General features: G+C 40.0%; 1 protein-coding gene across 7 annotated transcripts in view; it reads right to left on the reverse strand.

Moving 5' to 3' along the window:
- The window catches only part of BNC2 (basonuclin zinc finger protein 2), a 414,736-nt gene that overhangs the window by 284,120 nt on the left and 103,444 nt on the right, over positions 1 to 27,172 (reverse strand). For all 7 annotated transcript variants that reach the window (XM_084787363.1, XM_084787366.1, XM_084787365.1 and 4 more), the window contains one exon: positions 7,350 to 7,475. In XM_084787363.1, coding sequence (XP_084643489.1) covers positions 7,350 to 7,475 — 126 coding nt within the window. The remainder of the gene's footprint in view (positions 1 to 7,349; positions 7,476 to 27,172) is intronic.

Below are 27,172 nucleotides of genomic sequence, written 5' to 3' on the forward strand. Positions count from 1 at the left end.
ACAAAGGGCTAATTTGGAGACCCTGCTGTGAACAATCTGTAACAGAATTAGCCTCTTTTCCCCCTAAACTGCACAGCTCCATAACTAAATGTGACAGACTGAGAGAAGCAGTTTATTAAGACACCAACCCCAAGTTTATTTAGTTCATAAACTCTCTCCTAGAAAATCAATACAGTCTGTACAGGGTTATTAGGTTGACTAGCTAATACATCCAAATCTGCTCTGCCCAGCCAGCAGTCCTCTGACAAAATGCTACCCAGAGTATGCAAACTGAGCTCTCTCAGACTGCAGGGTCTAACAGAACAAGCCTGCAGCATAAACGTTACCTAAATATTCCCGCCAGAGCCACGCCTTAAAAACATCAGGATAGTCTTGTACGATTTATAAGAGAAACACACACACACACACACACACACACACACACACACAATTACATAGTAGTGTACCTGCAAGATGGATTTTGTCAAGCAAAATCTTAACTAGTTCCTAAAACCAGTCAAAAAAGAGTCAAAGCTTTGTTATAGTAACAACCAACAACCCCAAGAGTTAACCACAGATAAATGTGTTAAATACAGCACAAACCTAGAACATTTGCTATGCTTTGTAAATGTTAAGTTTTACATCATTGTTTTTAGTAAATTTTAGAGAATAAAAAGCTGACCCTTCTAGATAGTACCTAAATATGTTAGGTGAACTTGCCATTCATTTCCATAGGGAAAGTGTAGAGCCCTTGATTCCCTCCCTCATGCTCTTGTAGCCGGTAAGAGACTGGAATCATTTCAAAGACACAGGTCCAAGACAAACAAACAACAAAACCAAGGCACTAAGACACCTTCCGAGGTGTTCCCTTGGCTCTAAGCTCTGCAGATTATAGAGCAATCCTCTGAAATAATTTGTATCCAAGTTATTTACAACTAGGTCATTGGGGTAAACATCACTTTCACAACGATTGCTTTCTCTTTCCCTGACTCCAAGTCATGTACTTCCGGTTCAGGAATCAGGTCTGTGAAAGGTCACGTGAAGCTCCTCTCATTTGCTGAAGGCGAGAGAAGAGCTGTGTACAGTAGGAATGGCTAGTTCTCTAGTTCCTAAGAAGCTGTCGGAGGAGTAGGTCCTCTTCCTAACACACAGCAACAATGCACACACACAAGACTCTTAAATACATTTCACAATGATAATTTAGGACCAGGAGACTGAAGAAGGTTAGAGGAAACAGTATTAGAAATGTCTAGTGATGTGCTAACATCTAAAGTGTTCCAAGAAAAAAAAAAACGCACTGCTTCAAAATTCTAAATCCAAAATTCTAAATTTGAAAAAATTAGGTAAAATTCAGTTTATAGGTGCTATAGTTAAACATTTGTCCCTATAATTTTTAGCTGGTACATTATCAAACATTTCATAAGTCATGCTTCTAAGCAATATTTTAAAGAGTCAAGCATATATACTAAACCTGTACTAGATGCACATAATTTGAGTAGTAGATGAAAGTGGTGATTGCAGGAGATTCTTACTTTTAAAAACCTTTTTGCACGTAACTACACACTGTGGATGTACCCTCAATGAGATCCAATTAGTTACAGAGAATTTGTATCTCAGTTAGTGTAGGGCCACGAGACTATAGGAAGGCACAGTACAGCTCCACCAACAGAGGAGAATGTGTGTTCTTTCCTGTTAGCTCTGTAAGCAGTAATCCCCACATGTGTCTGCTTAAAATGTTACTATCTTTTCAATATTTTGGTAGTGAGGTGAATTGGGTCTTTCCTTCTATTTTCTCAAAAACTTCACATTTATGCAAAAGTTAGCCACAAATTACTGAAGGACCGTGTGAAAAAAAAAAAAAAAGAAGTGCTGTTTTGCCTGTGCTTTTGGAGTAGACTAGTTTATTGTGTTTGTTTGTTTGTTTGTTTTAAGGGGGGAAAGAATTCATATTTTCCTTTTCTTTTCTTCATATTAGAAGTGAAAAGGTCTCACCATGTAGCCCTGGCTAGTCTGGAACTCACTATGTAGACCAGGTTGACTTTAAGAGATCTGCCTGCCTCTGCCTCTCCAGTACTAGGACTAAAGGTGCGATCCACCACACCCTGCTTCCCTTGTCTTCTTAGTATTTAATTTCTTTAGAAGGCACTGCTGCTTGCTCTCACTCTGTGGCTGGAAACAGAGAAGCTCCATAAAGGCTACACTCAAACACTGCACTGAGAAGGCACTTGAGGGCTTTTCTTTTTTCCTTTTCTTTTCTTTTTTCCTTCTCATAGCTATGCCTGCAACAATGTAAACCCTGAGTAAATATAAAATAAATGTATGGTTTGTGTACACAATTCAGGAAGTATCCCCAGGACTTCTGATGGCTTATAGAGCAATACCTGGGATTCCCTCGGTTCAGTTCAGCAGCTGTTAGCAGACTCTGTAATCTGTGATGACAGTATACTGGCCTTTGCTCCTTCTCTTATTCACTATTCATTTCCAGAGCTTGGTTAAGTACAGAGCTGGGTTAAAGATCAGTGGTTTTTCATGTGACACACGCTGGTATTCATCTAATGGCTTGTCAAGACAAAACTGTCCCTGTTCTTGCCAAAATAATAAAAATGACGCTCCACGTCGCATGACAATCAGCACTTCCTCATGGCGAAACAACTCAAGCTTTTTGTAATTCATGTATTTTATAGGGGGAAAAAATGTTAACTGGCTTTCGGATCTCAATGTAGAGAATCAGGTTGATGCTCTCAAAGGAGGCTTTAATGTCTTCCCTCTCAGAACTCTAAAGCAACATGTAAACTAGTCACTAATCAAATGCAACTTTAACATTGGAAATAATGCTGAAGCTCAGGTTCCTAATGCACTAGGGTGCATAACTTAATATATGCAAATTATGCAGGAGTAGCAGGCTGGACTCAGTCACAGAGGTGGGGCAGGCAATTGAGGAAATGTCATTTTTCTTGAGAACAAAGTGTGGGACTTGCTTTGCAACATCTGTTGGTCTGTGTGAAATGTTAACAGATGTCTTAAGTGGAAAAAAAAGAGAGAAAGAATTAATAAAGGAAAACTCCTCTGAACAGATAATCCACCCAAATTTCCATATTCCAAAGGAAGAAAGTTGACAGCAGTCTTTTTCCTTCTGAAATCTGCCACCCCTACTCTCCTGTGCTGAGTTTCTTTTTCTGTGTGAAGTTAAGGAGGAACAATTTTGAGTCACTATATAGAGTATAAAAAAAAAAAAGTAAAACTAGTAATAATTTCAACTTTCACCTTTTTGTGTTTACTTTGTAATTATATAGTTACCTATGTTGATTGTTTTCATTAACTCACAGTTATAATCTGATAAAAGGACAGTAACATACAGGTCTCCCTTAAAACAGAAACCCACACATGATGAACACACAAGCACAGACACAGAAGAAATAATACTGTACTTTATGTGCATGTTGTGGAGAAAAGAAAGGAGGGGAGATTTAAAAATTAGCTCTTAAAATCAAGCTCTGAGCCATCTTTTTGGTTTTGTTTTTTGTTTGACTGTTTGTTTGTTTTGTTTCCGGAACTCACTATGTAGACCAACCTGGCCTCAACTCAAATTCACAGAGATCTGCCTGCCTCTATGAACTGTCTTCCTTAATGTAAAGACATTCACCATCACACTTAAGATTCGCCTAATGGGTCCCGCTCAAACTATGGCACCAGCCAAGGATAATACAGGCCGTAAACTTCAAACCCCTACCCAGATCTAGCCAATGGTCAGGACTTTCTCCACAGTTGAGTGGAGAGTGGGGTCTGACTTTCACACGTACTCTGGTGCCTCATATTTGACCATGTCCCCTGAATGGGGAGACCTGGTGACACTCAGAGGAAGGACAGCAGGTTACCAAGAAGAGACTTGATACCCTATGAGCATATACAGGGGGAGGAGGTCCCCCTCAGTCACAGTCATAGGGGAGGGGAGTAGGGGGAAAGCAGTAGGGAGGGAGGAATGAGAGGATACAAGGGAGGGGATAACCATTGAGATGTAATATGAATAAATTAATAAAATAAAATTTTAAAAAAGATTTGCCTAATGTTTGCACCTGAATACTTGCCTGCCAACTGGCTCCCAATGTCTTTCTTTGCACCCCTATCTACTGTCTCAACAGGCAACAGTCCCGAGCAGTAACATCTGGTAGTTGGGGATCCCCATGTTTCAAGTTTAAGGGACATGGAAAATTTTCGCTTATTTAGCAATTCTTTTTCTTGTTTCAGTTTATTAGATGACTGAGCCAAACATGCATGTAGCAAGCAGTCTTTAATTCAGGTTAAAAAGACAATGTGTGGGCAGGAGAGACACGGTGGTTCAAACTTTTAATCCCAGCACTGGGGAAGGAGAGGCAGGCAGATCTCTGTGAATCTGAGGCCAGCTTATTCTGTGTAATGAGTTCCAGACCAGACAAAGACTATGGAGTGAGACACTGTCTTAAAAAGAAGAGAAAAGGAACAACAACAAAGACAAAAGATGATACGTGCATGTCAACAACTGAGCGTAACCAAATACCATGTGTAAATGATCTGAACTACATAGGCATCTAGGCTATTACTTTTCTAACAAAATCTTTAAGACAAGAATTTGGGTTTGATGTCCCTTGGATGGAGATGCCTGGTGGCACTCAGAGGAAAGATAACAGGTCACCAAGGAGAGACTTGATACCCTATGAGCATATACAGGGGGAGGAGGTCCCCCTCAGACACAGACATAGGGGAGGGGAGTAGGGGGGAAGTGGGAGGAAGGGAGGAATGGGAGAATACATGGGATGGGCTAACAACTGAGATGTAATATGAATAAATTAATTTAAAAAAATAAAAATTAATAAAAAAAAAGAATTTGGGTTTGGAGTCCATCGATTAGCTAACTCAAAATTCTCTTAAGGATCTTTATGGAGAGGAGAAGAAAAACAAATCATATTGTCATCTCTGAGTGGAGTCTTAATCCGTGACCCTCTCTCCTCCCAGAGTCTGTGTTAGAATTCACATGTTACTTCCTGGTGGCTTTGACAACCTGAGTTGGCACTTCCACATACAGTAGCTTCGGTCAGAACAGCCTGAAGATTTCAGGGACCAAGATCACAGTCCATTTTGTAACTAAGTGCATGCATGCCTTAGTTTTTAGTTAGTTTTCTGCCACACCATTATGGATACTAAATGCTCAGGTGTTAACTCACAGGAACACTAACCACATCGGTGCACTAGATAGAAATTATAATAACTGCTGTGCACCGAGAAAAAAAAAAAAAAAAAGAAGAAAAATGGTGACCAATATTACCGAGGAAACCTGATGCATTAAAATTATCTTTATTATCTTTATGTGACCAGAAAAGGAAGCCACCTAAACAAGGTTTGAGACACTGTAAACAGTGACATTAACATTCCTCATAGGGAAATATTCCCTAAAAGCTTCACCCAAAAGAGAGAAAGTACTCCAGTTGACACTTGTCTAACTGACTGAGAGCAGTGTCTGCTGACACCCTAATCTGGGGCTCAGCTCCAGAACACACTTCAAGGAAACACTCAGATGCCATAATCCTTTGATACTATGAAAATATGAAAATGGACACATTTGGGGAGGGTACAGGAGATATGATAGTTTACAAATGCTAAAGAGTGGCTGAATCCCTTGGAATCAAGATTCACGGTTCAAAAAAGCATCTTCGGTCAGTAAGAATCTTATGCCTACAAAAGATCAAACATTTTACTACCTTGTTTTGATCTAAATGCTGAAAAATGACTTTAATCTTTTCATGTGTACAAGCAGTGACAAAAGCTTTCTTGCTACCATGAGCTACAGTCGCTGGGTTTTTGTTTTTTTTTTAAAGAAAATCTTCTGAAAGAATCAGTGGTGTCTTTCCTTAAGTGACTATGAGGATGAAAGCCCAAAAGCAAAAAACAACAGGCTGGGGCAGGAGGGAGGGGCACTGGGGAATTACTTTCATATGACCATGAAAGTTGTGGGATTGTAAAGATAAAATTAATTTTTTTATTTACTTCCTTCTAAAAACTACAGACTGAGATGCTGGCAGCTCCAGTAAAAATGTCATAATAATAGTTTAAATTACTGTCAGGAAGGAAAATTGAGATTCACTCACACATAAGAAAACCATGTTACAAGGCTGCACTCAATACCTTACAATTATTTGAAAATACAACACCTTGAAGTTAATATATAAAAAAGATGTACTAAAAATAATAAATGTAACTCTCAAACCTAAAAAAAAATTTAAAAAGGGAAATATGAGAATGGAGTTTCAAATTCCTAAGACTATTTTACACATGCACACACACACACAAACACATATACAAACACACAAACATACATTCACAAGCACATACATACACAAATACATGCACACATACGCTAACACACACAAGCATATACACATACATACATACATATATCTATGTATATACACAAACATACACATATACATATAATCACACATAAACATGCATAAATATCACAAGCACACACACATACATTCATACAGAACATATATACACAAGCACACACACAAACTCACATACATATACACACAACATACATCCACATACACACACATACATCCACATAAACATACATTTAAATGAAAAAAACACTGAGGCAAAGAAAATTTGAATAACTTGAAGATTGTTTTTCAAGTTAAAAATTTTTAACTGGGAAGAGTGGAAGCCTCTGGTGGAGGATATCAGTTGGAAGCTTTTTAAACACAACTGGGACACACACACACACACACACACACACACACACACACACACAGTGTGTGTTATATTTCAATTTTCAAAGATTACCACTATTAGCAAGGCCATTACTAGAAACAGAGATGGTGACAATAAGTAGCCTTAGAACTAACTATGTGTATAAAAGATGAAAAGGAGGGGCAGGAGGGACGGCTCAGTGGGTAAGAGCACTGGCTGCTCTTTCAGAGGACCTGGGTTCAACTCCCAGCACCCACATGGCAGCTCACAACTGTCTGTAACTCTAGTTGCAGGGGATCTGACACCCTCACAGATACAGGCAAAACACCAATGTACATAAAAATTTAAAAATAATAATAATAAATTTTTCAAAAAGATGAAAGCCGGAGGGGAGGGATGAAACCAAAGCACTTTATCACAATCAAAATCATTCAAATAACTGCACCCAAATTCTGCTTCCTTCAGTATCTTCAGAGGCAAAAAGTGTTGAGAAGCAAGTAAACACAATCATCTTCTAACAGGAAGATGATGTGAAACACAGTAAAAGGGTGGAACAAGGAATAATTACGTGGGAAAGGACCTCAACAGGACAATCAAAGAATGTGCGCATATCCAAACCACTTAAACAGGAAAGAACAACATACCTCAAGTTGAGATGCATCGACCCCACAGCATGGGACCTTGAAGTGTGCTTGCCAGTCTTGATCACCAAGCCTGCCCTCTGATTTGTAACTGAGGCAATTTGGAGGCGGGGAGGGCACAAAGCGTGCCTGTTGAGAGATTAGAAGAGGAAATTACATATACTCTTCAGACGGTGTTTTAAAGAAACACTGGTTACATCACCACTTCAAAGCTGCCGATGTAACATAGTCCTCTGACCACTCGAACACTTTGAAAAAGGGTTAATCACTACAGTTTACAGCAACCAACAGTTAAATACATGAACTATAGGAGAATAAACAAGGTGGTAGAATAACAGAATGGTTCACTGATGGGTAACAGGACAGGGAGACTGAACTCAGGGCTTCCTTCTTGCGTATAAGCATAACTCTCTATTAAGCTAAGTCACCACTGCACTCAAGTTTCTTTTCTTTAATTGGGGGGACTGAAGAGTCATGAGGGTGTCTGAAGCAGGGTCAGCAAACACCGGTTCCACCACTAAGCCATACTCCAGCCAAGAGCTCAACTTACTCCATTTTCTTCTACTAATCATAAACAGAATCATTGTAAACCTTTTACTCACTGTTGAAGGGCTATTTATCAAGCTTTACACTCCCATTACAGAAATCTGTGGTGAGTGGTACCTGCTTACAAGAAGTTCCTAACTTAGCACAGAACGGAAGTCACGCATAAAAATGACCACATGTAAGTAGAGAATGTAATAAGACAAGAACAGCAGATCCTCGTGATTTAGGAAAGGGTGCCATCCCACCGACACGGGAGAAAGGAAGAAAATGTCTGTGCAAATGCAGCCTTTGTTCTGGGCACCAGGAGAGTAGCAATAGTCCTCTACAGACAGTGATCCAGTTTGAGTAGACCTTGGGTAGGGTGATGAATAAAGCAGTAATAAATGAAAGGATTTGTGGACCACACAACTACTGGTAAGAATCCCATAGTCCAGTCTCAGTTGCTGTTCTGTTATCCGCCGCTACCAGACAAGTCTACAAAAAAAACACAAAAAAACAAAAACAAACAAACAAACAAACAAACAAAAAACCCACAACAGCAGCATGGGGTGACTGTTAGTTTTTTGGGTTTTGTTTTTAAAGTACTTGTAGGACAACACATTAAAATGTGGATAGAATGAAGCCAAGGGGGCTGGAGAGATGGCTCAGAGGTTAAGAGCACTGTCTGCTCTTCCAAAGGTCCTGAGTTCAAGTCCCAGCAACCACATGGTGGCTCACAACCATCTATAACGTTATCTGGTGCCCTCTTCTGGTATGCAGGTGTACATAAAGGTGAAACACTGTACATTTAAATAAATAAATCCTTTTTTCTTTTTTTAATTTAGAAGAAGAAGAATGAAGCCAAGAGCTCACTTAAGGGACTATCATAATAAACTAGGTAACATAACTACTAGCAGACATGACTAATGAAGAAAAGAGATGAATAAAGACACCGTGAGCATAAAATTAAGGAGATAAGACAGACTGATAGGACACGGGTAAGAAGGAGGCTGGACAACAGCTCTGTGGTTAAGAGAGCATGCTGCTCTTGTGGAGAGCCCAAATTAGTTCCGCTGTTGAGGGGCCCACAACTGTCTGTAACTCTAACTCCAGGGAATCTGATGTCTTCCTCCGGCCTCCATCGGCACCTGCACTCACATGCACATATACGCCTGACCCCCAAAATAAAGACATACACATAATTACAGATAAAACTAAATCTTTTAAAATATGTAACAAGAGTCAATGTGACACTAGTGATCTGATTGGCCACACCTCTTACAGAAATCGGAATGATGTAATTTAGGAGAATAAGGTCCGGCTCAGTTTGAGGTAACTGCATGCAGATAACTAAGCCAGAAGAAAGTCCAGAAAACAGACGAATACTGAAGTTGCCACAGTTGGATCCATTGGGGGGAGAACGTGCCTATGGTGAATATCTTTGGGGAGACTTGTGTTTATGAATGAGAAGGTAATTGTCCTTTTCTGAATTACAAAGGAAAACATAAATTGGTTGGGAGTTTTAAATAATACTATAGAGTACAATAGTAGTAAGCGGAGATGTAGGTTTGACTACATGTATCAGGACACATGACTTGGTAGTATGTGATGTAATCTGAATGACAAAATACTTCAGATGTGTTTATTAGTTTGTTACTTTGAATAAGTGTATGTTTAATATATAATTCCCAATATACATTTGTGACTAAAATATTTCATCTTTATGAATTTCTGGGTCATGTGGGTTGTTTTGGTACAATAATAGACATATATGATCCATATTACAGAGGAGGTAAGAAAGACATAATCTGTAAAAACAAAGAGGCAGAAATGGTATAATATTCTTTGGAGGAATTTAGAAAGAAAACAAGAGAAATGTGGGATAAAAAGTTAGTGGTAGAAGTGTGTTTAGGAACAAACAGTTTATTTTCCACCACAGGAGGTTTTTTTTTTTTAAGTCCACAGTAAGCAAAGGGGACAAAGCCAGCTAAGAAAAGGATATTGAAGATCTAAGCCAGAGGGAAAATGATATAAAGGGTCCTCAGAGAGAATGTGATAAGAACACAAATGAAAAGGTTCCCTGAAGGGAAAAAATTCCCTCAGAAACCAAAGAAATGATATAGAAAATGTTCCACGGTTAAAGAAATGCAGGTATTGTGGCCAGGTGGCGGTGGCACATGCGTTTAATCCCAGCACTCAGGAGGCAGAGGCAGGCAGATATGCAAGTGTGAGGCCAGCCTGGTCTATAAAGCAAGTTCTAGGACAGCCAGGGCTACACAGAGAAATCCTGTCTCAAAAAAGAAAAACAAAAAAAAGAAATGCAGGAAGTGTGTGTGTGTGTGTGTGTGTGTGTGAGAGAGAGAGAGAGAGAGAGAGAGAGAGAGAGAGAGAGAGAGAGAGAGAGACAGACACAGACAGAGACAGAGAGATGAGGGAAGGAAGGGAGAGAGGAAGAGAGAGGGAGAGGCTGTGTGTCTGTGTGTCTGTGTGTCAATATAGAAATAGAACCTGCTAGGTCCACTTGGGATTGCTTGCATGTACGTGAGTTCAGGAACTGACCCCTTGGTGTTGAATAACCAATTAAGGGCACCTTCATGGGGTAAGACAACTTTACCCACATCCCTTAGTTGCCTGTAGATTTTTGCCTGGGGGTGGGATCCCATGAGATTTCCCTCTTCCACTTTTCACATTGTCCTTGTTCAGGCCTTGCCATATTGTAACAATTAAAGAAGATGAGGCCAGGAACTTGAGAAGGAGTGAGGGTGGGGCCATGGAAGTTGTTGGAGGAAGGAAAAAGAATGGAGAGAGATGATGTAATTATATTTTACTTAAAACAATAATAAATACACTTAATGTTAAAAAAAACACAGATATTAAGAGTCCAGTTAAAATCACAATCTAGAGAAGAGAAAAGGGATGGTCTACTTGAAAAGCATACAATGAAGGTCAAAGTCAACGAGGAGTGAGCAGAAGAAAAGCAAAATGGCAGAAAGTTGTCAGGATTGGCTCTGAAAAATACTTTCAAAGTATCGTCCCAGTCCACTAGGGTCAAGGTGATGCAATGAGCTAGAGACGGTTCAGTGGGTAAGAACATGTATTGCTCTTGCAAGGAATCCAAGTTCAATTCCCAGTCCCTACTGTGAGATGCCTCACAACTTCCTGTGTACGGTTCCAGGGGATACATACATTCATGTAGTTAGGAGTAGGGATTTTTTTTTCATTTTTGGGGGCGTGGGGGATTTTGACATTGAAAACTAGAATACTTAGAACCAAGAAGAGGTCCTTAATACAGAGAACAATGACTTTCTCCAGAACATAAAGCTCAGCAGGAAACACAACTTTGGACACTATAATCACTTCATACATTCCCATAGTAATAAGTTCAAGTAAAAAATACTGAGAATATATTTTAGATCAAATCATTTGATCTTTTATTTAGCCATACCCCAATTCTCAGTGTTTATGGGGCGTCTTTTTTAAACGGCTGTAAACTTACGATTGGCTGAAGAAATTCCCCAAAGCAAACAAAAACTGAAATATTTTACGTGATATCACTATGTGATTTGAGTGAAGGAAGGAAGGAGATGCCCAGGAGTACTGCTTCATTAGCAAACATGAGACAATGATGACGGGGCTAAGTCTCCCCCCACCCCACCCCCACAGCTAATCCCCACGTGATCCGAAGTCACATCATCTCTCTACCCAATTACTGAGGGTGCATTAGTAGAACCCAGCAGTTTTAGCCCAGAATCCCTCTAGAGACCAGGTAAGTGCAGAGTTCCATCACCTGGCCAGTATCAAGAGCCATCGAAGACCCTCCTCAGGAACATGGACAAAGACATTTATCTGCTGTGTTGGCAGCCACTACAACCAGCCTTCCTAACAGAGTCCTTTCTGAAAGGACCACTGTCTAAGTGACCTGTCATATAGCTTTATAAAGTAGCATTAATACTGTGGGCCAGAATGAGATTGATCTTTGAGCTTCGCGGTCTCCTGTTGTCAACAGTGCATTATAAAACCAATACTAAATACTTTATAAACAGGTCTCCCTACAGTGTATTAGAGAAACAGTGCATATTTCATGCGCCATAGTTAGGTAGCCACATATCCATCAGGCTAATACATTATTTATTAGATGCTCAGAAGCGCAATAAGAGTCAATAAACTAACTTCTGGATACTTGTATGCAACTATTTCGTTGGAAATTGTACCTGGATGAGAAAACTTTCTCACTAACAATGGGGGATGGAAGATCCTCTCTCAAGGATACTATTAGAAGGAAGCACACACTGCTCGAGTGAGAAAGGAGAAAGTCTTATGTCCTGAAGAGAATTTTTTATTATTCAACTTTGTGTTACCCAACCCCATACTCATTTGTTTTGTTTTGTATATACTGGCCTCTGATTCTTGCCTCCTCAGGGACAGCTCAGGGAAATAAAAATCGGTAGAGACATGTCTATCATACCTTAACTCAGGCCAGATGACAACTTCCACTACTGCTTTACACTAGTTACCTCAAAGAAACTACACGATGACTTGAGTGTGTGCAGAAGGTCTGTGTTACACGCGCAGCCTGGAACTCAGAAGTTATTAACTAAAGGTTTAAAGGAGCTTTTATCTCACCCCTCACCTCTGTATTTCTGGTTAAAGCTCCTTAGCCCTTGGGTACCTATGATGCAGTCCCCGATGTCAGTCCAACATCACCAGGCACCTCATGGCCCATACTGTCTGTTCTGAAGTGTATTTCAGACCTTCAGGGAAGAATTTCTTCAGCTGGGAGTTATTTCTCAAACTATCAGAGGCGTGGACCTTTGTGTAGTATTGCGGGTGCCATGGTTTCACATGCTGGCCACATTAATACTGGAAAGCAAGCATCTGTAACCCACAGCTGTGTGGGTCCCAGCCCCAAAGCACCCGCAAGGCTGGTGCCAATGCAAACCACTTTTCCCGCCCCACATCGGAACCACACTGGTTTTTCTTCAGGAGCCAGAAGCTGAGACACAATTCTGAAAATGGGGTTTTGGGTACTTTCCACTCACTTGATGGGTATGGACTGTCAAGAAGAATACTGCCAGGGGCACTGGCTCTTCCCTTCTCCCCTTTCCACATCAAGTGGATAAACTCTAAAGAAGAAAGGGAGAGAGGAGGGCAGTGGAAGGTATGCTCGATGAATACCATATACATGTATGAAAGTGTAATCATGTAACACAATACAATGTACACTGAGTTTATACAGCGAAAAAAAAATTTCAGAAAAGGCAAAAAAGAAGGTTGTAATGTTAAAGTATTCTAAAAGTCCCCTAGGGAAACAACTTAAATGGATAAACATATAGATTTTTCCCATGATGTTTTCATTTTTCTTCCTAATATCTTATAGTTTTATTCCTATAGGCAAGAGTTTTGAAGGTCAAAACACATTTTATGAGGGCGGGTAAAGGAACTGGAAATAAAGCACAAACAGGAGAGATAATTTCGCATTACTTTCTCAAAGAAACACCCCTGAATCCTAGCCATGGTGAAAGCTGATAAAGGATGGGCTAAGACCAACTTCTTTGTATTATTTTTGCTACTGCAACCACTACTGCTGAGATGACTCTTTGTATTAATGAGTTTGGTATGTAGACAAACTATAAACGATGCAGTTCTCTGACCTCAAGTACTTATCTGTGTCTGTGGGGATTTACTACTCCTGCTAGATTTACTTTATTCTTCATACTCTTGCCCAGAGGAAGTGATCATCACTCAAGACTTGGAGCCTTTCCATGGGTGGGGTTTACACACGGCAAGGAGAAGGGGTATTTGCCCTTGGACACAGATGGTACCTGACCCAAAGCTTCTTGAGTCTGGTTTGCTAGCATCAAAGAGATAGATTAAAGTTTTTAAAAATTTTGACACTGATCTCACTGAGCTTTATATATATATATAAAATCATAAAGTATGAAAGCACATAGTATTCAGTACTTTATCACATCAAGCACATGCATGCACAGAATATGTGAGTATGCAATGAGCTGGTATCACTCAGGTATCTTTGTGTCATATTGCAGCCCCACACTCATTGCTCTGTCTGTCTCTGTCTGTCTCTGTCTGTCTGTCTGTCCTTCTCTCTCTCTCTCTGTCCTTCTCTCTCTCTCTCTCTCTCTCTCTCTCTCTCTGTGTGTGTGTGTGTGTGTGTGTGTGTGTGTGTGCACGCGCATGTATGTCCGTGCGCACACACGCACGTACAGATTTCAGACTAGATGGCTTCAGGCATTTTTTGTTTGGCTTCCCAAGTGAGACTGTACAAGTATTCATGTGTTTTAATTAATGGATGGCCAGCATATAAACTTCAAGAAAGTAAAAGTCAAAATGCAAGTTATCAGCTGCAGGGGTGGAGGGTTGTGGTAGAGAGAGGCCAAGGGTAAAGTGTTGGGAAGTTAAAAGATCTAGCACAGACACCCATTCCTTCAGAGCAACTGGAAGCTGCGGTGAACCAGCAGCTACTGTCTTTAGCAAGCTCCTCACATCCCGGGCACAGTCTCCTCTACCCCCATCTGGTTTCCTCATTTTGTTATTTGCCCGCCTACTTGAGCCATTCAAACTTATAACACCTACCTAGTAAGTCACTGCGCTCATCTACAACGAATGGACAGTTCCTTCACAAACACAAAGGAAAATGGTATTTAAACAAGGCTGGCCTTGAACTCACTGAGATCCACCTTCCCCTGCCCCCTGAGGGCTGGGATTAAAGCCATGCACAGCTCCAGGTGTTTTCTATTGCTAGCCTATGCTGCAATTACAGGCACAGGCTTGGTGACAGCTACACTTCAGTAACAGTAGTTCTGAAACGTATTTTCTTTAAATAAATGCAGATCTTTTCTCAGTAAAATAGAGGTGTGAATTCTGAACACAGAGGAAGAGCAGCACAGAGCCTGGCTTTCATGGCCTTTGCAGTTTGAGGCATCCTTAGGTGTAGTGAGGCAGGAGGCTAATTTAATTTGACTGCTTTACAGGCAAAGAAACAGGCTAAAACACAAAACGAGCTGGTGACAGAAAGTTTCTCAGGGCTTTGGCCTCCCACACAGCTTTGACCTTAGAGTTCAAGGCAGTGGCAAAATATTGCAAACCCATGATACTCCAGAGTTTTGACAAAATCAAATATTAAACTTTCAAGAAACTTCCCGGGAAAGTAATTTTCCATCTGATAATTTGAAATAGGCAAGGGTGGAAGTGATCAATAGTTGGACAAACCCAAGCTCTGTGTATAACCTCATGTGTCTGACAGTGAACTTCTACAGGCACAGTCACTGGTAGGAACTCTCACATTCGGCTAACTCTTGCATTGGGCAATCTTCATGGTATATATAATCAGGAGTGTTTCTGCACCAACTCTAGATACCTCAAAGCCAAGCCAGATACTTCAGAGTTAAGGACGAAAGTAAGTGCATAGGCTTTAGATCTCATCCTCTAGGAGACGTGGTGAACAAGTTACAGAAAGATAAAAATGGACAAAAATCACAGTAACCAAAGATCTTACAACATTAATCATTATGAACAGACAGAGTCTAGGGGACATTACCTGTGTTTATCATACACCTGCTGTATGCTAAATACTGTGAAAAGTATAAATATTTCCCTACACACACTCCCTTTTCCTCCTCATAATCCTTGTCATGAAAGTTGTGAATAAATGAAAACACCACACACCAGAATTAACTGGATCCAAAGTCTATGCAACTTAATGAACTTATGGTCAGTTAGAAATGCCATTCCAAGTGGAATCTATGAGGCTTCATATTAAGTTTTACTCCTTAAGTATTGAATATATTTTATGTACTTCTCTAACACACAAAGGGCTCCCAAAATCCATGACAGGTTTAAAAAAAAAACAGCTCTTACCCTTAATTCATCAAGTATCTGAATTCAGTCCTTCTTCATTTCTTTAGTCTTGGCTTTTCTTTATGTTATTCTGTATCCATGTGTACATTTGTTTATAGCTACACATATATTATTGACTAGATTCCCCATGAAGGAGAATGTGCGATTCATTTCTTTTTGAGGTCCTGTGATCTTGTTTAATATTATACATTCTAAGTCCATGAATATTATTTATAATATATATTTTATACATATATGTACACACATACATACACATACACACACACACACGTACTTTCATACACAGCCACATGCACCCACACTCACTAACGTGTGTGTGTGTGTGTGTGTGTGTGTATGTATATAATTCCCATATGTATAAAATACTTTTTATTTTCTTCTTCACAAATCCCATGGGATAGGAACTATTATTCTCACATTATCAACAAGGAGACTGAATGTAAGAGGATTAAATCACTTGGCTAAATCTTATATTAGTGCCAACATGAAAGCTTAAGACTGGGTTGGTCTAATGCTAAAGCATGTGCTCACCCCAATTTCCTGTGTTGCTTGGTTTTTAGTTTTTAAACAAAAATTTCCTTGAAAGCTGTTAAATAGGATCCCGTGTCTTTAAATAGGGAGTGCCTTTCTTGATTAATTGTTTTTTTTTTCAATTTGAACATCAATTCACATAGCCTGCTCTCTTTATGGCTTCTACGGGCTTGGGGAAATTATCTATCTATCCAGAAGAGTTTACATCAAAGAAAATGTGGTAATATACCACTTTAAAAAAATTTAAGAATCACCCATTTATCCCTTCACAAAGTTAATATACTCAGATGCTGTGTAACCAACATCTACATTTTTGTGATTTTAGAATGCATTTTTATTTTACTATGATCCTCTTCCATGGAATATTAAGCAGTTGTTAAAAAGGGAGAAAACTGTAGGTACTAATAAGAAACATCCCCAAGTAAGCCACAAGAGGTGCAGAACAGGCTCACAATGTGAGGCTATTAATGTTTAAAAGTGGGAAGTGGGAAGGAAACAAAAGGGAGAAAGGCCAGACAGGAACAGAGGACCAAATAGAGTTACAGGGTTTATAGGCCCAAACGAGCTTAGCAGCTTTGCTTCCTCTCTGCAGGAGGCTGAACGCACTGCCCACATCATCAGAGTGCACCATTTTAAACAAAGTCCCCTCACTTCCTGACTTACAGGATAGCCAGGCAGCCACACATAAACACTAAGTGAAAAGAAAAGGTGTAAATAATGGCCCTCTTTTATTAAGAAGTCCCCAAGTCAGTGCAACTGTCACTAGCTACAGCAGTAAGTGGCAGAAATAATTTGGTCCTGAGAGGACTTGTGACAGCAGCTAAATAGGAAGAAAGCACAAGGAGGCACTGCCCCCTGGACGGATGCACAGTCTTAATAAGAGATGAGATTCATTAGGTAAACTGTACAGGCCTTGAAATTTGCAGCCCAGTTCCTCAAACAAGCCATGTAACCTGTGCTGTTTCTTTTTCTAGGAATAATGTGCAATATCTATCAGAAAAGAGAGACACCTGAACCGTAAGTATTCCACTAGGGGTTTTCTGTATATTCAGCATTCCCATAAAGCACAAGGTCCAAAAACAACCAAGTTTGTTGGGTTTGGGTACACTACAAGTGTATAAACACTTGGAAATACAGTATGTTCAAACAGAAAATGGAACAGATTATGGAACCGGAAGCCCGAATCCTAGCAATTAGAAGAAATAAATTAATGATTGACAAGTGCTTCAGTTTTTAAAAACATCCTGTACGATACTTAAAAACTAGTTGACATAAAACTTTTAAGTATCAACATTTGTATTTATAGACAAAATATTTCTGCCTCAAAAATAATTTCTCGCATCAAACGTACCAGAGCACTGGTACTTTGTTTATAGTCACTTTTCTACTTCATAATCCCAACTGGAAGCTCACCCAAAAGCAACAGTACCGATGACTTTTGTCCTGAACTACAGAAATACTATACGCAGTCTATACTTCTGTATAGGGGATGATCTGCCCATGCAATATGGGAAGGGGCCTCCCTCAAGAACTCACAGCAAACTCACCTAGACAGCGTATGTGTTCTCCCATACCAGCACGAAACTCTTCATGATTTTCCACACTCATGAGCTTTCCACCCAGGCCCCAAACTCAGTGTGTGTGGATTAGACCGTCATAACTGTTCCCATATAACTGTTCCCTGCCCATTTCAGAGTTTGGTTAACAAACAATTAAACCTCCTACTCATCAGGGCTTAAAAGCAAAGTCAAGTGTTTAACTTCTATATTCTTACCACAGTTGGCAAACTGCCCAGTATTCAAAGGTATTTAAGAAATTTGGATGAAGGACTGAGCACAGGATGGACAGAGAGGGCTAAGCCCGGCGTGTGCTTCTCTGGGCTGCTCCCTCCGCAGCACTTTGCTGACTGAGCACAGTACTGCTGCCTTGTGTGTTTCCCTTCACAGTTCATCCTCTCAAAGCATTGGTCACTCACAAGATGAAACGTCTTTTATCACGGATTTTCCTCTTTTCTTTCTACGTTTCTATTTAGTACCATATTTTAAGGATTTCCAGATCGAAACAAAAGGAAAAAGATAAAGAATTTATCTCATAAATGTCCAAACTAAGGCCAGAATGCGGAAAATGTACTTCTAAACATTCTTTCCTATTGCATTTAACCTGCCATAGATGAGCTGCCTAATGTACCACGAACACTTGACGCTAGATGAGACGACATAAAATAAAGACCTCCATCTTTCTCCATGATCTCGTCAATACAAACACACTACATGCTTTTAAGGAAAACAAGTGCCTATCTAAGATACCATAAATTAAAGCCTTTAAGAAAAGCCCATCTCTTCTAGCTAGCGATAAAGCTCAGGAGAGTGCTTGCTCAGAAAGTATGAGGTCCAGGATTGACCCCCCGCCCGCCCGCCCGCGCGCCCCAGCACCTCTACATCCCCAAAGAAACACAGCCTCTGTCCCCTTTCCTAAGACTTCTTTGTCTCTTACATTACAGATTTATCAAATAATTTTTATATATCTGGTAGACACATTAAATACTCTTACTCCTAGCTCTTAAGTTATAAAATTTTTATTAACTCAATCAAGGTATATTTTCTGAATCAAATTATTTTGTACATATTTTAAATGATTACAATTTTGAAAACATTTTTGCCAGAGTGGGTGAATATGGGTCACACCTACTCTGGCCTTGAGTGTGCTAGAGCAGCACGCTACCACTAAGCTGCCACTCTAGTGCAATGGCGTACTCTCCTTCTTATGTGATGGTGTAAAGATTCCATCTAACACACATCTGAAGGCAAAAAATAACTTTTAAAATTCAGGACTTAAAAAACCCACAAATGTAGAATTTGGTGCTTCCTCTGACCCTCTGTCAGGCAGATGAGGGTAAGCGGGGAAGGCTTACTGTGAGATGGGAGGCTGTTTGGGATGTCCGCGCTTCCCTTGTGTTCACTTTGTCTTACTGGTGCCCAGCATGATGCATAGACACAAACCACTAGGAAAACATTTCAGTCTGGAGTACCTTTAATGTTTTCACTTCCCTCTTGATCCAAAACCTACATCTTTAAGTGTAACTAGTTGGCAACTGAAACTTCAACTTCAAGGAACACTGAGAGAGTCGTTACCATATTAAAACAATTGATCAGTGCAACCAGTGTGTGTTTGGGGGCCAGCAGTCTAGTCAAGGAGAAGTTTCACGTGGTCAGACACAAAACAGGTGACTCAGCATTTTAATCTTAAGAACTAAAACTCTCATGCAGCCTTGGAAAACAAGTCATTTTTACAAACAACTTGGCAACCACCTATCAAAGACAGCCGCTAAAACTGCCAGGTTGAAAGGAAAATTCAGGAACCTGTGCACTTTTAGATTCTGATGCTTCTGAGAACAACAACAAAAACGCATACCATCAAGTAGACACAACCTTAAAAAGAGAAAAGAAAACACAACTTGGCATTTGGTATATAACAAAACAGCGGGAAGAGGGTGAGTTCCTGAGCGAACCAAAGAGCAGCAGCCTACGTGGCTAGGGCCAGTGAGCTCAGGGCAGAGGAAGGCCAGCCGCACAGCCTCATGGGTAAATTCTCAGTTTGATTCTGGATGAGCATTTCAGTAGTGATAAACGTATGAAACTGCAGAGAGCCTTATGTCAGGATGTTTCCACGTTCCTTAATGTCCTGTGAACATCCCAGGTCAAATACAACATGACACTAATAGTCTGAAAGTAAAGTGGATAAACCAGAAACTATTTTAACAGATTTAACAGAGTCCTCTTTGCAGTGGTTGTGGGAAAGACATGGCAGAGTTTGAACATTAACAATGGTTATTAAGGTAAAGCTAATCCCAAATGTGCTAGCAGGGAACTACCCACTTCAAAAAGATTTTAGAGTATATTTTATTAAATCCTGAAATGCATGTCCTGGTAAATTTCTATATAAATTTGATTTACAAATTCCACCGAAAATGTGCCACAGCTGGCAGAATAAATTACTACAATAAATCATTATTAAATAACTGTAAATCTTTGTAATGACATAATGCCTAACTTTAAAAAAAAAAAACGAGTATGCAGAAGTGAACATTCTGAAAAAGAAAAGCACTCTTCACACAGGAAAGCAAATTACAAAACTTACCATGCCGACACTGCAATATGATTCAATGGCTAAACAGGGAAATAAAGTTCACATAAATTGTGCTGAAACCTACAGCAGAGCTGTTCTTACTATTACATCAAAACCAAGTGCATGGCGAGAGGTAACGCATTCAGGCTTTTGACACTGATGATCACACAGCAGATAAGTCTTACATGTGCAGCTGCATCCAATATTTTGTTAGACAATAAAAACATATTCCAGGTATCAATCAGCAAGCCCAGTTTGTCCTTTCTCAGAAGCTTCATAAATACTCTGTAGAAATAATTTATCTCCCGCCGCACTCCCTTTCCTCTATATACAGCTCCACCCCAATTCAAAATAAACTTTTTCAAAAAAAAAAAAAAGAAGAAGAAGAAGAAGAAGAAAGAAAGAAAGAAAAGAAAAGGAAAGAAATAGAGAGTCGCATTCTTTTTGATGCCGAGCAGGAAGGCAGCTACAGTAATCCATTACTTTAGATAGTGCTTGAAGCAACTCCAAACACCCATGCCTTATTTAGCTCTCCCAAGCTTGCATTTGCCAAAGTTCAGGCGCATGGCACTCCTGTCGCAACCAACAGGGCTCATGGCTCTGGCCAGCAAGATGAGTTCCAGCAGATGACAGGCCCCAGAGCGCCTACTCACAGCCTATAACTGCTGCCTCTGCCTCCCGGGAAGGGTAAATTATTAACCGACACTTTCACAGCAGAAGAACTGTCTAAGATAAACCCATTAAAACTGTTAGCCCACCAAATATTTCACACTGCCAGTTGGTAAAGTCTCTATCCAGCTCGTCGTTGCTTTCTCTTGACGGTATTTATACTTTAGTTTCCCTGTCACTAGTCTTCATAAAATGGAAAGATATTCTTCTTTTAATTTTTTATAAAACATTTTTACATATACACTTACATTATTACACATATGAACAATAAACTACCAACCATTCAACAATCAGCTCTTGAAAGCTACCTCTTCCCACTTTCCTATTTGCCAAACCCAGTCAGCAAAAATGTTTCTTCAGAGGAAGCCACCCCTGCTTCTCTGAATCCATTTAGATTTATCAGAGCAGGAGGCTGATTTAGGCAGGTGGCTCCAGGGTACCAAAAGCACACACTAAGCAATCCAATACGATAGATCTCAGATAGCCCTAATTTTAAACTAGATCAAAGCATTTTGCAAATGAGAATTTTCCCCACCTATATTTCATTTCCCAATTTGTCGTAGCAACTAAGATAATCATCAAATGAGTCTACTTTAGAGGCGCACCTGGGCCCCAAAGTCAGGTATTTTTTCCCCCTTCACCTTTACTTCCAAGTCTCACAAAACCATTCCCTGTGTAGTCTCCACTCTCCTGGGAGAGCAAAGCATCTGTGCTATGGCCTCAAACCCCAACACATTCCAGACCAAATAAATAAGCCAGCAAATGGATACCTAACTGTGCGGGGGAATAAACATGTACAAGTTATGTGTGGAAACAAATGAAAATATTTCCAAATAAGCAAAAGTTCAAAGGAGAGAAGCGAGACAGAGTGATAGGACCCTTGGTCTGGCGGGAGGCTCTGGACCAGAACAGTGAGCACACCCCAGAGACTTGGGAGAATGCGCAACTCTGCGAGCAGAGGGGGAAAAGGCCAAGGGGAGGAACCCCTCAAAACAGACACTACTGTGGAAGGCACAAATCTGGACTCCAAGTGTTGGCACCTAAACGTTCAGTCACATTGTCCAGGAAAAGTAATAAAAGATTAAAAAAAAAAAAAACCCAACTCACTGCTGTGACTTTGACTGTAGGATCAACCACTTAATAAGAATCTACTTGTGTTAATTCTCCGATTACACAGCAAAAGACATGACCTTCTCCATTCCCGGCCCCAACTTCTGCTTCGCTACAAAGCCCACCTATTCCCAGGATCCAGTTACCATCAGCCAGTTGTGGGGCACAGGGCCGTATCTTCAGCCCATGTTACTTTTTATACTGCAGATGGATTTGTAGTGGAAATCCAACTCCAAGGCCCTGTGTAAGAGCAACTTCAAACCTGACCACTCCCCGCACTACCCACCTCTGTAAAGGACACCATCCACTGTTCTGAACTTGGAATTACTTTCTCCGCTTATAAAAAATGTTTTCTCCTACCTCAATTTTTTCAAAAGTTTTTTGTTGTTGTTGTTGTTGTTGTTTTGTTTTGTTGAGACATAGTGCATATGAGTTCTTCCGTTGACCTTTGGAACAGAGATAAGTCTCTCTAGGGATTGGGCCCCGTCTCTAGTTTTCCAGTATAAAGACGGCATCAATGTTATCAATGTTACTTAGCAAATCAACTTGAGGTATGTAAAAATCACTGTCTGGGGTTCAAATGCCCTCATGGAGACTTAGGGGAGAGTGTCCCAAAGGGAAAGCACTCTGTCAGTTATAAGTTTATTACTTTCACCCACTTTTCCATCTAACATGGGAGACTCTGGTCATTACCTTTGTACTTGTTTCTGAGCTACCTTACATGCATGGAACTTTTAATGTCTACTCAAAAATAACGAATTGTGTCCTTTCTCTGTGAGAATGTGTTTGCTGTTGTTGCTGCTGCTGCATGCACGACTATTTAATTACCAGAAAAGTCTCCCTGTTCTTCTAATACCTGCTATGGGATCAAGCTTCCAGTGTTCTGCGCTCACCTGCTTTCTAGTCCACTAGTTCCCACCCCCACCCCCACCCACAGCCCAAGCACTTTGACAGTTAAAATAACCCCTCCCCAGCTTTGTGGATTTGCATTTTCTCCTTTCTAACTGATTTCCAGACTGCAGCTGAGTTTCCCAAATCTCCTAAAAGGAGCCTGTGAGATTCAAACTCTGCCAGCCTAACCAGTTTAATCACCTGACTCCTCTCCCAGTGACCAGATGCTCCACCAGCCGTCCTTACTGCCTTACAGTGACCAGGTGCTCCACCAGCCGTCCTCACTGCCTTACAGTGACCAGGTGCTCCACCAGCCGTCCTTACTGCCTTACAGTGACCAGATGCTCCACCAGCCGTCCTCACTGCCTTACAGTGACCAGGTGCTCCACCAGCCGTCCTCACTGCCTTATAGCCCCTGCTCTTTCTTGTTATAACATGGTTTCTTTACCTAGGCCCTCCTGTACTGCTTCTCAGCACTTTTAACTTTTTGTTTAATCTCCATCTCCCCTATGGCTCAATAAATACAACAGTGGTGAAGTTCTTTGAACTTATAGCCCCATTACTAGTGGAAACAGACTGAATAAGTATTTCTGGTTAAATCCCTCAATAACTAGGCAGAAAAAGGACAGAAACAACTTAAAACCCATTTACTTGTCATATACTTACCTATTCTAATCTTAGGTCTCCTGCTCTATGGTATAATATCTTAAACCCTGTCACTTTGCAATAATTCCTAACTTGGACCATGGTCAGAAGGATTCCAATACTTCATAAGCCTTGCTTATTTGGAGAGCACTATATGAAGAAAGTTCATCCAGTTTGAGTCCAGTACGCCCTTATAAAATGTCTTGTCTTGTGCTGTACTGTACTGTATTGTATTGCATTGCGTTGTGTTGTATTTTTAAGCTTGACAGAACTAGAAATGCCCTTCATCTGTCAATGGTGTCATGTCCTCCTGACATTTATATAGGTGGAGATCTAAACTCAGCCCTGGTGTCTGCACATCAAGCACTTTAACCACACAGTGAACATCTCCTCAGGTCAATTTACAGGTTCTTAAAATTTAGGTGCTATTAGGCTGTTGGCCAGACAAGCCATGTAAAACTCTCCAGTCAGCATTCTTACACTAAGAATGAACAGTAGATCTAATTGTGTAATAAGCCTAACTATGGCATGATACATCCACCTGCCCATCACCATTAAAACTTTCAAATAATCAATTAATTTTATTGATAGTCACATACATATACTTAAAAGAAATTCTTTTAAAAAGGTATTTATCTTTCACTTGGACTGGCAAAGTGTTGTATGATCAGTTTGGTTTTGTTCTGCACATGGAATCCTGAGCAGATTTGGGGTTTTTTTGTTTGTTTGTTTGTTTTTTGGGGTTTTTTTAATGGTGGTAAAATTCAAGAAAACGAATTAATCTAAACTGGGTTGTCACACTTAACTTCATAGTATTAAGTTTCAGGCTACATCAAATCACAATGTAGAGAGACAGTATACACAATACACACCACTACTCCAACAGTGAGCTATAGGCTCACACTTCAATATTAAGAAGTGTGATTTCAGCCCCGGAACTAAGATATTACACTAACTGCACTTAATATTTATGCTTTGCTATAAAAAGGTTGTTTTCCCACAGAGAAGTTAAGGGCGTACCTAAAGCCTGTTTTACCAAGGTCACAAACATCCTATGTGGATAGTATTTGAAAAGATTTTAATGGAAAGTTATTTTATTAAGACCTTTAGAAAAAAATTTACTTTTACCCAGAAATCTTGCCCTTCTGTTAGAAAGTAAGTTTTTTTCCCTACCATCGCTCTGAGCGAGTGTTAATATTCCTCACACGACATAATGGAGCAAAGGCACACTCAACAGAGCATCAGCACACATCTTCAAGGTGTGTGTCAACCAGGCCATTTACTTAGAGTTCAGTTTTATTGTTTATATATTTACATCTGTGTAGGCATCCCACAATAACACTGAAAGCTATAAGTAGCATAAATATGAAAAAAACCCTCAATTTTTAGAATCAGAAATTTATGAGCTAGGTATTTTAAATTTAATTTGTAATAAGAATGTATTACTTTTATATCAAGAAAAATATAATAAACTGCTTCTACTGGGGGAAGGAATGCCATGAAAGTTACCTAAAAAGACATAACAGCATGCCACCAAGTCTTCAGCTTCTGCTTAAGACCAAGGGAAAAAAACTATATAAATGCAGTATAATCTCCTCAGGGTGATCTGTACTTATCCAAAGGCAGTCACTCCTTAATGACTCTGAGAAAACATACTCAGTATTGGGGGGAGGGCACAAGTAACCAAGGTGTTTAAATCACCTCCACCCACATGAACTTTCATGAAGTTTCAAAATATCATGGTCTTTCGAAGCTCAATCTTACCAGAGTCAATCTTATTTATTTATTTATTTGTTATTTAATGGTATTGGGAAAAGAGAAGTTAATGAAAACAAAATCTAAAAAAAACAAAAACAAAAACAAAAAACCAACAACAAAAACAACTTTCTTGAACTCTGATTGGCAGCAGGGGAAACTGAGAGAGAGTGCAACATAAGATGAAGTCATCCCTCACTATTTATTCCTAACCCTTCCTGTTCCACAGCCGCAGCAGCCACTACTCTTGCTTATTCCACATGGATTTCAAAGAAGGACTCAGGTTTGCCACCTTGACAATGAAGGAAATTATCACTGTCCATTATGTCATTTCTGAGTTCTCAAAGAGACATGTAGTACCTCAGAGAAGGTGGCCTGGAGGGCCACCCAAACTCTGTTTAAAATGCAGCAGAAAATAAAGTTGCTGGCATGGAATTTGGGGAGCATATAAAACAGGGGAGAAGTAAATAATGGGTGCTGCTGAGACTCTTCAAAGAAAAGGCAGTCAACACTGAAGGAAAATCTGGCCTGGCCCTGATCAATACCAAATTTTCACACGTGAATATAAAAGAAAAAGGAAAAAAAAAAACTTCAGATGTAGATGTAGCGATGGCCAGGTGCAACTTAAGAAATTACTCTTGATTCTGAAAATAAATCCATAATAACCATATTTCACTGATATTACAATAATCACCATTTCATGTAACTATATCATTCTAGTAAAATTTATTATTAAATATATAACATGATCTTTTTTCCATACAAACACACAAATCAATACCAGAAAATCCAGTTAAGCACTAATGTTTTTTAAGTTAGGAATCAAAAAAGCAAATAAACCTACTAAAATTTAAAAGCAGCATACTTGTCAAAACTTTTGGATTCTAGTTATTAAATAAATAGCACAAAACCCAAATAACGATGGGCTAGTGTGATTTTACTAGCCCGTATCTATTCAGGGTTTTTAAATTCTTCAGTTCTTGTCATCAAATATGGATGCTTTCTAACATCCCCTTTTCACCAGACAAAATGTGTCACAGAAAAGAAGGAAGGGAGGGAGAGAGGGAGGCCAAGGGCAGGGGGAGGAGGAAAGAGCCAGGTGTACCTTTAATCTAGGCAGGCAGCTCTCTGTGAGATCGAGGCCAGCCTGTTCCACACAGCGAGTTCCAGGACAGCCAGGGCTACGTAGACAGACCCTGTCTCAAACAAAACAAAAACAAAAAACAAAAATAGTCTCCTAGTCCAGGCCTTAATGCTCATTTATCCAACTATAAAGTCATGTATGCATTAACTATAAGGACTCCTATTTCAGAAACCAGTCTTCTGTACCTGGCAAGACTTTACATGCCACCAAGTCAAGGGTGTTTGTGACTAGCCAGTTCAGAAACGAGGAAGTAAACACTATCCCAGTAGCCAGAGTACCAGTGAATAAGAAGGCAGACAAAGACCCAACAGGAGCATGGTCTGCAGTGTCAAAGATAAATGATGAAGGACAGGTTAGGTTCTCTCAGAACAGGGACATCTGGGAGATCAAAAGGACCAGGAAGTGAACTTTCTGTGCTGGGTAGAATTGCATCTTCCACTTTTTCATAGACATCAAGTTGGTGCCACCCAAGGCCATATGGAAGTCTATCGCCTTCTGGAGCAGTATATGAGGTGTGAGGAAGGAAATATTCAAGACAAAATGCCAGAAGGGG

Source organism: Acomys minous, assembly GCF_964271855.1.
Source record: "Acomys minous genome assembly, chromosome: 1".
Taxonomy (NCBI): domain Eukaryota; kingdom Metazoa; phylum Chordata; class Mammalia; order Rodentia; family Muridae; genus Acomys; species Acomys minous.